The following is a 13,066-nucleotide window of genomic DNA, read 5'->3' as shown; positions in this document are numbered from 1 at the left end:
TCAATAAATTAATTAATTGTTTATATATGTGTGTGTGTGACTAAAAATAAAACAAAGCTAAGAGTAAACACTAACATTTAATTAAATATTATATGATGTTAATATTACAATATATATAAACATTAATAATGGCATTTATTTACATTTAATAATAATATACGAAGAGAATATTACATTCATGTAAATTATAATTAAATTAAAATATGCATAATATTAATTATAATATATATATATATATATATATATATATATATATATATATATATATATATATATATATATATATATATATATATGTTAAATAAATTCAATAATGTAGTCAAATCAAGTGTCTCTGCCTAAAAGTAAAAATTTACTAAAACTAAAAACTAACATGAAAGTCAATACTGTATGAAGTTTATATTATAATAAATAAATATTTGTCATTAAAACCAAATATTAAATTATTATTATTGGTTAATATCATATTAGTTCAAATACATACAAGTACACTTAAATTAAAGTTAATGTTATAATAATAAAGTTAATATAATATAGTTTTTTGAATAAAAACTAACTAATGGAAAATAAATTAAATAATGTAAAGTCAAATTTCATTCAATAAATGAATTAAATGTATATAACTAAAAATACTTTGTTTATTTGCATATAAATAGTAGGGCACTACAAAAGAATTAGGAGCACTTTAGTGGCTCTTTGACAGCACTGGCCAATTAAAAACTTGTGTCTTGTTTTCGGGTCAGGTCTGAATGAGTTGTGTTGTTCTCAAAGAACAACAGTGGCGCTTGTATGGTGGGGCGGTTCTCTCAACACCCCCAGAGACGAGCTACAAAAGTGTTTACAACTCAGATGTTAAAGAGCCTGGTCATCCTGAAGTGACTGGTGCATCAGACGCTTTAAAGCACAAAGCTTTTACAAAGAACACTGTTTATGACCCCTGAACACTTTGTTCAGTCCTCAGTGAGATCTTTGTCTTCGTGATTCACTTTAAAATCCTCCACACATTGCTCACACTATTCCAAAATGAGAACCATAAAGGACCAAGGTCAAAGTATTGCACATCTTGAACTGTGAGCAACATGTCGGTTACAATCTTTTGAATAAGATGATGAAAAAAGGGAGAAGAATCATTTCTGGTTTGCTTTCAGTGAACGGTCCTTAAAGGAACCATTTGAAATTTGAATTCTTCAAAAATTTAAAGAACCATTTTTTTCCACTATAAAGAACTTTTATGGAATGGAAAGGTTCCATAAATGTCAAAGATTCTCCATGGTACCAAACAGACCAGTAGGGAGTGTATGAGACCTGTGTTTGAGATTGAGAAACGCTACCTAAAGTCTCGCTGTAGGTTGCTCTCCAACCCTCCGCCGCGACCGATGAGTCTGTGACAAACACGAGAAATAGGTGCTTGGATGAAGATATGAGGTTGGGCGGTAGTTCACGTCCACAGAACTTCCCCACTAGTGGGGCCAGAGTGTTCTCTCCATCATACACCGCCACATAGTCATAGCGGCAGGTCGAGGAGGCTTCCAGACTGAAAGAGTTGAACCTATCAGACAGAAAAATCATATACCATTGATGATTACTATGGAAATATTGCAGAACAATCTAGTTTCTCTGAAAGTGATACCACTAATGGGAGAGGTGGGTTTCCCTGAAAGAAAGCCTCTAGGGACAAATTACGGGTGACGGGTTTCCTGTCTGGCATCAATACAAGATCTCAGTGGGGTTTACTGAACAAAGAGAAAGACAGATGATCAATACCAGAATGCTTTTCTCTCTGAGCATCTGTCTCTCTGGTGGAACACACCGGGCATGATGGATGATGGGTTTTTTTTCGTAAGGGTTTTTACTTTTATTGTTGTTCTAATTTGGATCTGTTCAGACCACAGAGAATGTGGGTGAGGAGGATGAAGGTCCATAATGAGATAATAGGTAGGAAAGTTAAGAATTTGTAGAACATCAGACTTAGCATTTTTATATGGTTTTATAATGCCCCGGGGGCATTGATTACATATAGGCATTCATTAAAGGGATGGTTAACACAAAAATGAAAATTCATTCATTAATTACTCACCCTCATGTTGTTCCAAACTCATAATACCTTCATTCATCTTTAGAACACAAATTAAGATATTTTTAATGAAATCCGAGAGCTTTCCTTGCATAAACAGCAATGTAACTACCACGTTCATTTTTACTATTTTAACAATGTCCTTACTACATTTCTGGATCTTGAACTTGGTAGTTACGTTTCTGTCTTAGCAGGGTCAGAAAGTTTTCAGTTTTCACAAAAAAAAAAAAAATGTTGTGTTCCGAAGATGAGCAAAGGTCTCACAGGTTTGGAACGACATGATGGTGAGTAATTATTGACAGAATTAAAATTTTTGGGGTGTTCTAACCCTTAAAGATTTTAATGGCCATTGTCCACCCACTGTTCGATTCTTATATTGTGAACTGTAAATTTGTGAAATTTTGAATTCTGAAACTTACAAAATGTTTTAATTGTGTCTGTGACAATCTGTTTTCGAAACCTAAATAAAACGATTCCTAATGATATGACTTCTTCAAATCAAATTCAAATGGGATCAAACTCACTTGAGATCAATGACACGGTTGTCACGAACATATATGTGGTATGTGCAGTTGATGTTGTGATGGTAGTTGGTGATAGAATGAGATGGACTGCTGATTGTCCCAGATGTACCATTAAACACACCACCGCATGCTGTTAAAAACACATGAACAAACATATCAATATACTGATGTACAGGAACATATACACAGTAATCATATAAACTGACATGTATGGATGAAATTCATAGGAACAACCCTAAGTGTATTAAAATGTCTTGCCCGTGTGCTTGAGGCTGACAGCTATTCTTTGAGAAATTTGGCCTGTCTTCCCATAGAGCACTTGACTGTGCATTTCTATTGTGCACAATTTACAGTGAATGAGTTTGTTAGTGGAATCTGTTGCGATGGAATTCTCTTGCATATTTGCATATTCTCCCAAATCCCCTCATATTGTTTGAAAAGTGCAGCGTCCTCTCATTCCAGTGATTCTGCTCATCCCACATTGCTGGCCTCAGTGAATCTGATGATAAACAACCCAAACTTACTCTAGCTCACACTTACACTGAAGCCGCACCCCCTACACACCTCCATCTAAGCCACATCCTTTATCAGCATGTAGTATAGCCTACAGAGAACCAAATTGCATTAAATGGAGTTTGTTTGGTGGTTGAGGCTTACGTATGGTTCTGTATTCTGCCAGGAAGCCATTGTCATGGATGATAGAATCAGAGTAGAAGTTGATGAGCATTGGTCCAAATGTGGTGAAGATGCCTGGGATGGTATTTCCACAAAGAGTAGCCAAGGGAACACCACTGGTGGTGATGCCACTATAGATCTTTACACCATCATAGACACATGTGGAGTGTGCTAGAGGAGATGGAAACGCATTATTATTCACTTTACAAAACTGTTATTATCCTTTAAGTTATTTTCAGATTTCTTATATAAATATGTATGAAACCGTTTTTATTTTAGGATTTTAGAGGAGGAAGCATACCCTCTAACTGGAAAGTTTTAAAAGTAAGCACAATCACGGTCTGATCTCCAGCATCAATAATGTAATTACAGTTGGAGCCTCCCGGGTAGTGGTCCGGGTAGTTTGGAGACACGACACGGCCAGTTGAGGCTGTGAAATTGGCCCCACAACCTAAAAGATGATGTGAAATAGACATAACATTATTTGAATTATTTGAAAGGGGACTGAAACCTGTTACATACGATACATACTAGTGTAGTATGCAGCAGAGAAGCCTTTGCCGGGTGAATCTGAGGACTGGAAACGAGCCGTAATAGTATTTCTGGGTGCAATTACTACAGCAGGGGCTGTAGTGCCACAACCAGTGGCCAAGAGGTTCTCATCATTCTGTGCATTGTCAGACCACATCTGTCAGATAAATATAGACAGAATATGAAAAATCAATCACCAGATCGCAAAAATGTAACATCAGGGAAAGTTTATTTTTAAATGGTCATCTGTTTACCTTGATGTAACTATTTTGACACTGTCCACTTGAGTCTGGGATCTGGAAGTCACTGGCAAAGCCCATCTCTAGATGGTTTCCATCATGGGCGATGATAGTCCAGGAACATTCAGTATTGGCTGGGAAATTCTGAGGATAATTGGGAGATTTGATGGTGCCTGTATCAGCATGGATAATTCCTCCACAGCCTGAAGAAGAGAAAGAAATTTGAGGGGGGGGGGGTAATTTAACATGTAATACGCCTTTTTTTTTTTTTTTTTTTTATACCTGACGAGTCCGTTGACCAGGTGGCAGTAAATCCTCCTCTGGACACTGTATGATCAGCAAGGAACAACACAACTAATCTGTTGGAGCCTGATTGGATAGTTCCGGGAGAGTTGTGGCCACAGTATTGACCAATAACTGGGGATCCTGGTGAAGCTCCATTGAAGATTGTCACTGAATCCCAGGTGCACTGGCTGTGTTCCTCCACTTCAAAGTATGTAAAAGTGAGCTAGAATATATGGAAATTAAGTGACGTTAATGATGGACTTCATAGCTAGGGTTGAAAGAAAACAGTAAAAAACAGTTGACCCAAGAACCAGTCTTGACTTACAATGATAGTGTGGCCCACTGGAGCTTCGAGAAACCAAGCACAGCGGCTCGGGCTGGGGTAGTTATTGGGATATCCAGGGCTAGAGATGGCACCTCCCTCTCCACTTTGTGACCCCCCACATTCTGTGGAAAATCATGGTCAGTTGAGCTCATGAAGAATTTTAAAGATCAGAGATCCATCTGTTTAAGTGTAACCAATTGAACGATGGTACCTGAAAAGTAATAAGTGGCTTTGAAGCCCAGATCACCCACAGCCTCATCAGACAGGAAGTGAACCCAGAGTTCAGGGGTGGACACTACTATGGGGACCGTAGGAGGGGACTGACCACATAAACGAGCCAAAAGCTCTCCATTCATACCTCCTGAATACGAGGAACAGATAAAACATGCCATAATTGTTTTCTTATCACTAACAGCTTTAAAGTAAATGGTACATCGGATGGTGTAAATAGAGTTATGTCTCTCTTTCTGCTTTTGGAAACTCTTACCCAGTCTGAATTCCAAGTAGTCCCACTCGCAGGTTTGGTGATGTTCTAGATGGAGCTCATCTATTATAACTACAATGGAAGAATTCATTTGATGTGGGTTCTGGATCAGCCATTCACAGTTCAGGTTGTTGCTGTAGTTTCCATTGCCAAAGTCAGGTGAGGTGAAGTTTCCAGGTTGACTGAGTATTCCACCACACACTACCGAAAGGACAAAGATTCCCCAATCAAATCAGGAGTTAAAAATAAGCAAAAAAGTATATACTAAAGTCAGAGGTCTTTTATCTCACCTGCTGCCTCTTCTGAAGAGTAATCTGCCGTGAATCCACCGTTAGACACAGATGAATCAGTGCTGAAAATTACAAGCATAGTATTCCCAGAAGATTTCAACTGGGTACCAGTAGGGACTGTCCCACATAACCGACCCAAATGTGGGGCGCTTGGTGTCAGACCATTGATGACCTACCAACCCAAGAGTCAAAACAGTAAACCAATGATAAAGCACTGAATTGAACAATTTCCAGAGAAAGCAATACATAGTATAAATGCTCTAAAACTCTAAAACTCTCTACTCTCTATCTCTCTGAATCATACAGATGACCTTACCTCCACATAGTCAAACATACAGGTACCATGCTCCTCCAGCCTCAGGTCATTGATCGTAAGAGTGACCCTACGACCGTGAGGAACAGTGATTCTCCAGCGGCATACTCGGCTGTGAGGGTAAAGATTGGGGTAGTTGGGAGATGATATGGTTCCAAATGGTGCGTTCAGATCTCCTCCACATTCTGTAAGAGCAAAAATAGCATCGTATCACCAGTTACCCAATGAACTGCTTCATAACCAACAGCATAGCTATAGAAGTAATCATGTAGCAAATGCATTATCCAAAATAACTAGTCATGAGCTTTTTTCACTGGACTATATGACCCTAACTGAACACTGCAAGAATTTAAAGACACTTGCCTTCGACGCTGGCTTCAAACGATAAACTAAACCCTCCAGCATTCCCGCTGCCATCACTGACAAACTTTACGTAAGCAAAACTGTCTCCAGTGTCCAAGGGGGCTGGAAGGCTGTTTCCACAGTGTTTCCCCAGCAGGCGACCTGGCGAGTAAGAAAAGGTTAGTTTACTATCTTTAACATTCAGAAAGACTCTCAACTCTCATTTGTGGAAGGTGGACCCAAACCTGAAGCATTGTATTCACGTATCTCCACATAGTCATTGTTACAACTGGAGGAGCTCTGCAGGTCAAGGGCAGTGTAGGTGAAGGTCAGATAGTGTCCAGTGGGACCTTCCAAGTACCATTCACAATTAGAGTTGTCTGGATAATTTGAGTTTGGATAACCGGGGCTTCTGATGATACCACTCTGACCAATGTAGGTACCTCCACATGTAGCTAAGAAGGGAAAGAACACTCTTTAAAACACTGAGATCAACCATAGATTGCTGGAATGTCATGGGGATTCAAAATGGATTACCAATGGAGTACTTGGCTTTGAAACCAATATGTGTGACGCTGCCATCAGTTCTGAATCGTAAATACATGGTGGTGCCGGATGAATGCTGTGTGGATGGGCGGGTGTTGCCACAAAGTCTGCCAATCAAACCAGCATCTGATGTGGGACCATCACGGATCTCAATGTAATCATACATACACCTAGGACAGAAGATTGTGATTACATTTAATGGTCAAATGGTTACATGTACCAAAAATAAGCGATTTGATTCTTCAAAATATACCCAGTATGAGGCTCAATGTAGAAATCATCCTCAAAGTCAAGCTGTACAGCTTCTCCGTTGGGTACAGTGATTATCCATACACAGTCAATATTTTGGGGGTAGTTTGATGGATAGTTAGGAGACGTGATGTATCCTGGTGCATCTCCATCATTAAGCTCAATGAGACCACCACAAGCTGGAGACAAGCACAGAGATTTACTCTTATTATTTCAGGAATAACCCTTTATGATCAAATTAATCACAAATTTGTGGAATATTAGGAAGAAGTATTCACCTGAACTGTGGGCCTCAAATACCAATTTGAAGCCACTCGCCTCATTAGAGGCATCAGAGACAAAGTGGGCATAGAGGCCATTGTCTGTGGTTTGAAATGTGGATGGAGCACTTGATCCACAGAGACGTCCTGATAGAGTCGGTGAGTTGCCATCAGGTCCGTTCCGTAACTAATACAAAACAATCAAACTATGGTAGTCTTGTCCTTCATTTGCTAAAGACAAATTGCATGATGTACAAGCTCTGTTTTGGAGCAACTTTTTTTTATAGTCACTCACCTCCAAGTAGTCACCTGAGCTGCAGTGATCACCATAACCCTGTATTTGGAAAGGACTTTGGAAGGTTATGGAGACTCTAAACCCTGGGGTGACCATTACTTGCCAGTTGCAGTTCATGTTGGGCTTGTAGTTCTGTGGATATTGAGGAGAACTTAGGACCCCTCTGTCTGTATGGAGGAAACCACCACAACCTGATGGAGAAGACAAAAAAGAAATAGCTCAAAATTAGTTCACAACATCATCATGACAAGAATTTGTCTCATGGACTTGTTGTTCACCTCTGGAAAAGGTGGCATTAAAGCCCCTGCCGTTAATGCTGCCATCAGAGGTGAATCGAAGGAACATGGCATCACCAGTAGAGTGCAGAGAGCCAGGCAGCTCCCTCCCACAAACCTTGGTAATCAGTGGAGACAAGTTGGTGTCACCTTAAAAAAAAACATATCTTATATTAAGTCATGAAAGTCAGTTTTGAGTTGGAATTTATGTTTAAGTAATTTCATATGACAAAACCTACCATCTCTGATGGACAGACTGTCATGGAGACACGAGACCTCATCTTCCATGTCCAGAGAAAGCAGATTAAACTCAACAATAGAATTTGGAGACCGGATAACCCATGAACAGTCAAGGTTATGCTGATACAGCTCGGGCCAACCAGGTGAGAATAAGAACTGGGGATTGTCTCCAGTCATCAATGTTCCTCCACATGCTCCTGAAAAAGACCAAAAAAATAGCAAGCAATTGTGAAATGCTTTTTCGATTTTGAGCTAGATCTGAGAGGCAGATTTATTAGGGAACTAACCTGGCTGTATAGTTGGCAGAGGACCAGAGCCCTGAACAGCAGTCCACTCAACCAGGAAGCCTTTCCCTCCAATCACAGTGTCAGATTTAAACTCAAGCGTTATAGTGCTGCCTGAACTTCTTACTGGGTTGGGCAGAGTCAGGCCACAGAACTCACCCAGAAGTAAAGCACTGGTGCTGGGACCATCAAATATCTAGGGAAGGGAAGCATTGATCCTCAATCTCATCTATTTCATATGCTTGCATACACTTAATATCTGTTAAACAATTATGGCATTTTCAACAAGAGAAAAGACCTTGAGCTTGTCATAATAACAACTGAATAGGTCCTCAATGTCAATGTCCAGGAATTGAATCTGAATGTGGGAATCTGAGTCTACTGTGACGGTCCAGCGGTAGTCTGCATTGTTTGGGTAGGTGCGTGGGTAAAGCGGGGAGGCTATCTGTCCCGAACTGCCCGTGATCTCATTTCCATAAACTGTAGATTGAGAAAAAGAGTAAAGATATTCCCATGTAAGATTTTCTAACTTCAGGAGATTTTAACCAGCAAGACTTCCTTGTGCAACCAAAGCCAAGGTTTTTGGTGAACAGAATTACTCTTCCCAGGTAACAAGCATTAACCAACATAACCACTCAGGACTAGAATGGAAATACAGGCTAGTCTTAGTTGGTATTTTCAGTAGGATTCACATAAAAAAGAAACCGGTAATCCAACGCTCTGACTTACGGTGGGTGAAAACTGCTCTAAATCCAGCTCCGCTGACTGAGGAGTCAGAGACAAACTTAATCCAAAGAATGTGACCCATTATAGAGGTATAGTTGGAAGGAAGGGAATCACCACAGAAACGACCAACCAAAGAACCAGTGGAGTGTCCTTCGCGAACCTCTAGGTAGTCAGTACTGCAGTCTGAACTTTGTTGTAACTGAAACATTCTGCATCACAAAAAAAATACAGCATTGTTGATTTTGATGAGACTACTACATTTGTTAGATTGATGTAACATCCTGATTTGCTTACATGAAGGACAGTTGTAGACGGTTCCCAGGGGAACTGGTGATGGTCCATACACACTCCACATTAGGTGGGTATACATCAGGATAGTTCGGACTGTTAAAAGCACCCGACTCCATATACAGATGTCCCCCACAGCCTGGAAAAACATGTAACTAAATTGTGTGATACTGCAACCTAAAATGGGTTGAAAATTCATATGTATTTAGAAATAAACAGTCAAATCTAACCTGAAGTTGAGGCCGTGTAGGTTGCCCTAAAACCTTTCCTCCCTACTGAACCATCTGAGATGAAGTTTACCACCAGGGCATTGCTGAATGAAGTGACTGGGTGTGGCAATTCATTCCCACAGTAACGACCTGAACAAAAAAGGTCACTAGTTATTACTAACCATAAGTGCATCAGTATTTTCTGAAAAACCAAACAAAATGTAATAAAGTGCCATAACCTAGAACTAATGTCTGATGTATACACACATATATGAGTGATATCCTATTGCGATCAGAGTACAGTATGTCTTTGACATTTCAACAAGGAACAGATTTTATCTTTACCAACAGATGGGGCTTGGTAATTGTCTCCATCCAGGACCTCCACACGATCATGAGAGCAGTTACTATTCACCATCTCAACCTCAAAGTCGGTGAAGGACAAAGTCACATGATTGACTGAAACAAATATAAGACAGTAGACATCAGAGAATAACACAAGTAGTTTAAAGTACAAAAAGCCTTGGTTTTGACTTTGAGATTATGGATGCCAAGTATGACCAGGGGACTTACATGGCTCCTGTGCCTGTATGATCCAGCTACAGTTCTGATTGGGTGGGTAAGAATATGGATAACGAGGAGATGCAATCTCCCCACCCACATCATCAGCTGCTATAGTGGATCCACATGCTGGAAATCAATGAGTAAGCATTGAGGTAACAATGAAACAAACCATGACAAATTCAAAAAACAAAGACTGCACTCACCTTCTGAGAACTGGGCACTAAAGCCTTTTCGGTTCTGACTGTGATCTGACCTGAAGCGAACATAGATGACGTTCCTTGTAGACGTAATGGGAGAAGGCCTGGAGGCTCCACAAAATTTACCCAGGAGTGGAGAAGACTCATGGTGACCATCATGGATCTAGAGAGTACAAGTTTGCCACAATTGTTGCCACCATGAGCTTTAACTTCATTAAGTGCACACAGAAAGGACAGCTACTCACAGCCACGTAATCAAAAATGCACGAGCTGTGACTTTCGAGATCCAGATCAGTGAAGTTGAAGAAGACTCGATGGCCTACGTCCACTGTGATGACCCAGGAACAGTCCACATTGTCAGGATAGTTGCTGGGATACTGCGGAGAGTGGATCTCTCCATTGGGGGCGGTGACAATCCCTCCACATCCTGAATTTTAAAAAAAGGGAAGATTTCAGCAAAGTCTCCAAATTAATGGCATATATCGTGGCATCGCGATGAATTTTCATAACTGACAGCTGACTAACCTCCAGGAACTTCTACCCAGGTTGCGTTGAAGCCTCTGCCACTCACGACGGCATCAGATGTGAATCGAACGGTGACAGTGTTACCCGTGCTGGCCACCTGCAGAGGGTTACTGGGAGGGCGTGTGGTGCAGAGCTGGGCCAATCGTGGGGAGGAGAGGTCAGGCCCTCCATACACCTGGATAAAGGTCAAAGGTGAGGCAATATTTACAGACTATCATTTTTGAAGAACAGGATCATTTCAAAATGCATGAAAGTCACTATTACATATAAAAGAATAATAATAAAAAATAATAAATCAATTATCAAACCAAGTGGCTTCAAAATTATACTAGAGCTTTTCTTAAACCTAGCTTGACTGTTGATGATATGACTTTTATCCAACTATTCACAAAGATAAATGTTTTTATATTAGTAATGAACATTTTCCACCAAGTCTGACTACCAGAAAGTGTAACAATATCAAATTTGAACAGAAACATACATTTTTAATACATACTGTTTTACATTATGATATGTTTTGCAAAAAAAAAGTGTGCTTGTGTTATCTCTCTTTAAGGTGTATAATGCTTTCTTTTAGTTTGTCTCTTGTGTGTTTAAATAAAGTTGTCTTATTTACTGTACAGGAAGTGATGAGAAAGCAAGCATGGCATGTAATAAACCATCAGAGCTGGGTAGATTACTTACAAATTCCAGTCCGTTACTGATTCCAAATTACATGACAAAAATTGTATGTAGTAACTTAACCCATTACATTATATATTTTAGGTAATATAATCAGAGTACTTTTAGGTTACTTTTAACCTTAATCGTTTACCATTTTACCGGTTTATTATGATAATATTCTACCATACTGTAATCAATAGAATCATTAAAAAGTAACTGTGGTCTGATAACAATTATTTTAAAAATGTAATCTAATTTAATAACAAGTACTGAAGCTACTAATTTTTGGAATCTAATTATGTAATCCACATTACATGTAATCAAATACTACCGAGCTCTGTAAACCACAGGCCTCTAAAATTAAAACAATATCTGGTTTTGGTCTGGCATCTGTGTGGCACAGAAGTGTGTGTTTGTGTGCATGTTAGTCTCTAAACCCTCTCACTAAGCTCTGATTTCCTGTTAATTTCTGCCCTGTTGGCTCCATTCAGTGCTAGAGTGGAGGTCAGCATTCCACAGGTCTACACTACAAAACATACACCCACAGAGCCCAGCAGATGCCAACAGGGCACAGCCATATAAACACACACTTGAATTTTGATCTCATAAAGATGGACAAGTGAGCCATCATTATGACAGAATATCACCTAACACTTATTATTAAATAATTCAGAATACTTGCACATTTCTAACTGGGCAGAATGCACTGTATACTATTATTTTTCAAAACACTGGGAACTGAGGGTAGTTGAGTGTACTGCATTGTGGGATACATTATCTCATGAAGTGAGTGAGTGAAGTGACATACAGCCAAGTATGGTGACCCATACTCAGAATTTGTGCTCTGCATTTAACCCATCCAAAGTGCACACACACAGCAGTGAACACACACACACAAAACACACCGTGAACACACACCCGGAGCAGTGGGCAGCCATTTATGTTGCGGCGCCCGGGGAGCAGTTGGGGGTTCAGTGCCTTGCTCAAGGGCACCTCAGTCGTGGTATTGCCGGCCCGAAATTCGAACCCACAACCCTAGTGTTAGGAGTCATACTCTCGAACCACTAGGCCACGACTTCAACCTCAAAAGTAGGCTCAGGTTGCAAATGTAATAGTGTGTATTAAATGCATACATATATTTTGCATACTGTTTTTATTTTTATATTTTTTCATACCTCCAGCTTGTCGTAGTTGCAGTCAGGATGATATTCCACATCGAACTCAAGGATGGTGATGGAAATGCTACTTCCAGGGCTTGTTTGGATGTGCCAGATGCACTCACGGTTTGCTGGGTATTTGTTTGGATAGCCAGGGCTGGTGAAAGCACCAATGGGCCCGGAGAGTTCCCCACCACAACCTGCAGGGAGTAACAGTCAGGTACTTTGGCTTTTTCTTCCAGTTTTTAATCAGGGATCCACATGAAAGTTCAAAACAGAAATTCTGATTCAAATGTAACAGTCTTTTGAAGGGGACCAAAAATCACTTTTTTGACATGTATCATGGCACTAATCAAAGCACCATGGAATTATCATCTTATACAGTATCACTACATAATATTTTGTAACTTGTTTAATGTAAATTCCTGTAAAGTGTGTGTGTAAATGTGGTCAGGGATGCTGGAGTGTTGCATTACAGTGTACAGACAGGAAAAAATGCTTCATGT

General features: G+C 39.8%; 1 protein-coding gene across 4 annotated transcripts in view; it reads right to left on the bottom strand.

Annotated features, from left to right (window-relative positions):
- cubn (cubilin (intrinsic factor-cobalamin receptor)) overlaps positions 1-13,066 on the bottom strand; it is a 226,603-nt gene that overhangs the window by 195,653 nt on the left and 17,884 nt on the right. For all 4 annotated transcript variants that reach the window (XM_052596762.1, XM_052596759.1, XM_052596760.1 and 1 more), the window contains exons 28-58: positions 12,579-12,760; positions 10,741-10,915; positions 10,461-10,642; positions 10,222-10,378; positions 10,028-10,144; positions 9,800-9,913; positions 9,476-9,604; positions 9,252-9,384; positions 8,961-9,166; positions 8,530-8,711; positions 8,235-8,427; positions 7,947-8,144; positions 7,711-7,857; positions 7,433-7,623; positions 7,156-7,324; positions 6,882-7,056; positions 6,620-6,798; positions 6,328-6,537; positions 6,104-6,244; positions 5,744-5,925; positions 5,428-5,599; positions 5,141-5,338; positions 4,865-5,014; positions 4,654-4,775; positions 4,326-4,551; positions 4,059-4,246; positions 3,805-3,961; positions 3,575-3,724; positions 3,256-3,444; positions 2,599-2,728; positions 1,332-1,549 (exon numbers count right to left, since the gene is read on the bottom strand). In XM_052596762.1, the coding sequence (XP_052452722.1) occupies positions 1,332-1,549; positions 2,599-2,728; positions 3,256-3,444; positions 3,575-3,724; positions 3,805-3,961; positions 4,059-4,246; positions 4,326-4,551; positions 4,654-4,775; positions 4,865-5,014; positions 5,141-5,338; positions 5,428-5,599; positions 5,744-5,925; positions 6,104-6,244; positions 6,328-6,537; positions 6,620-6,798; positions 6,882-7,056; positions 7,156-7,324; positions 7,433-7,623; positions 7,711-7,857; positions 7,947-8,144; positions 8,235-8,427; positions 8,530-8,711; positions 8,961-9,166; positions 9,252-9,384; positions 9,476-9,604; positions 9,800-9,913; positions 10,028-10,144; positions 10,222-10,378; positions 10,461-10,642; positions 10,741-10,915; positions 12,579-12,760 (5,262 nt within the window). The remainder of the gene's footprint in view (positions 1-1,331; positions 1,550-2,598; positions 2,729-3,255; positions 3,445-3,574; positions 3,725-3,804; positions 3,962-4,058; positions 4,247-4,325; positions 4,552-4,653; positions 4,776-4,864; positions 5,015-5,140; positions 5,339-5,427; positions 5,600-5,743; positions 5,926-6,103; positions 6,245-6,327; positions 6,538-6,619; positions 6,799-6,881; positions 7,057-7,155; positions 7,325-7,432; positions 7,624-7,710; positions 7,858-7,946; positions 8,145-8,234; positions 8,428-8,529; positions 8,712-8,960; positions 9,167-9,251; positions 9,385-9,475; positions 9,605-9,799; positions 9,914-10,027; positions 10,145-10,221; positions 10,379-10,460; positions 10,643-10,740; positions 10,916-12,578; positions 12,761-13,066) is intronic.

The sequence above is a fragment of the Carassius gibelio genome, chromosome B24 (assembly GCF_023724105.1).
Source record: "Carassius gibelio isolate Cgi1373 ecotype wild population from Czech Republic chromosome B24, carGib1.2-hapl.c, whole genome shotgun sequence".
Lineage (NCBI taxonomy): Eukaryota > Metazoa > Chordata > Actinopteri > Cypriniformes > Cyprinidae > Carassius > Carassius gibelio.
The sequence above is the reverse complement of the archived record's forward strand: the minus strand, read 5'-3'. Positions and strand labels throughout refer to the sequence as shown.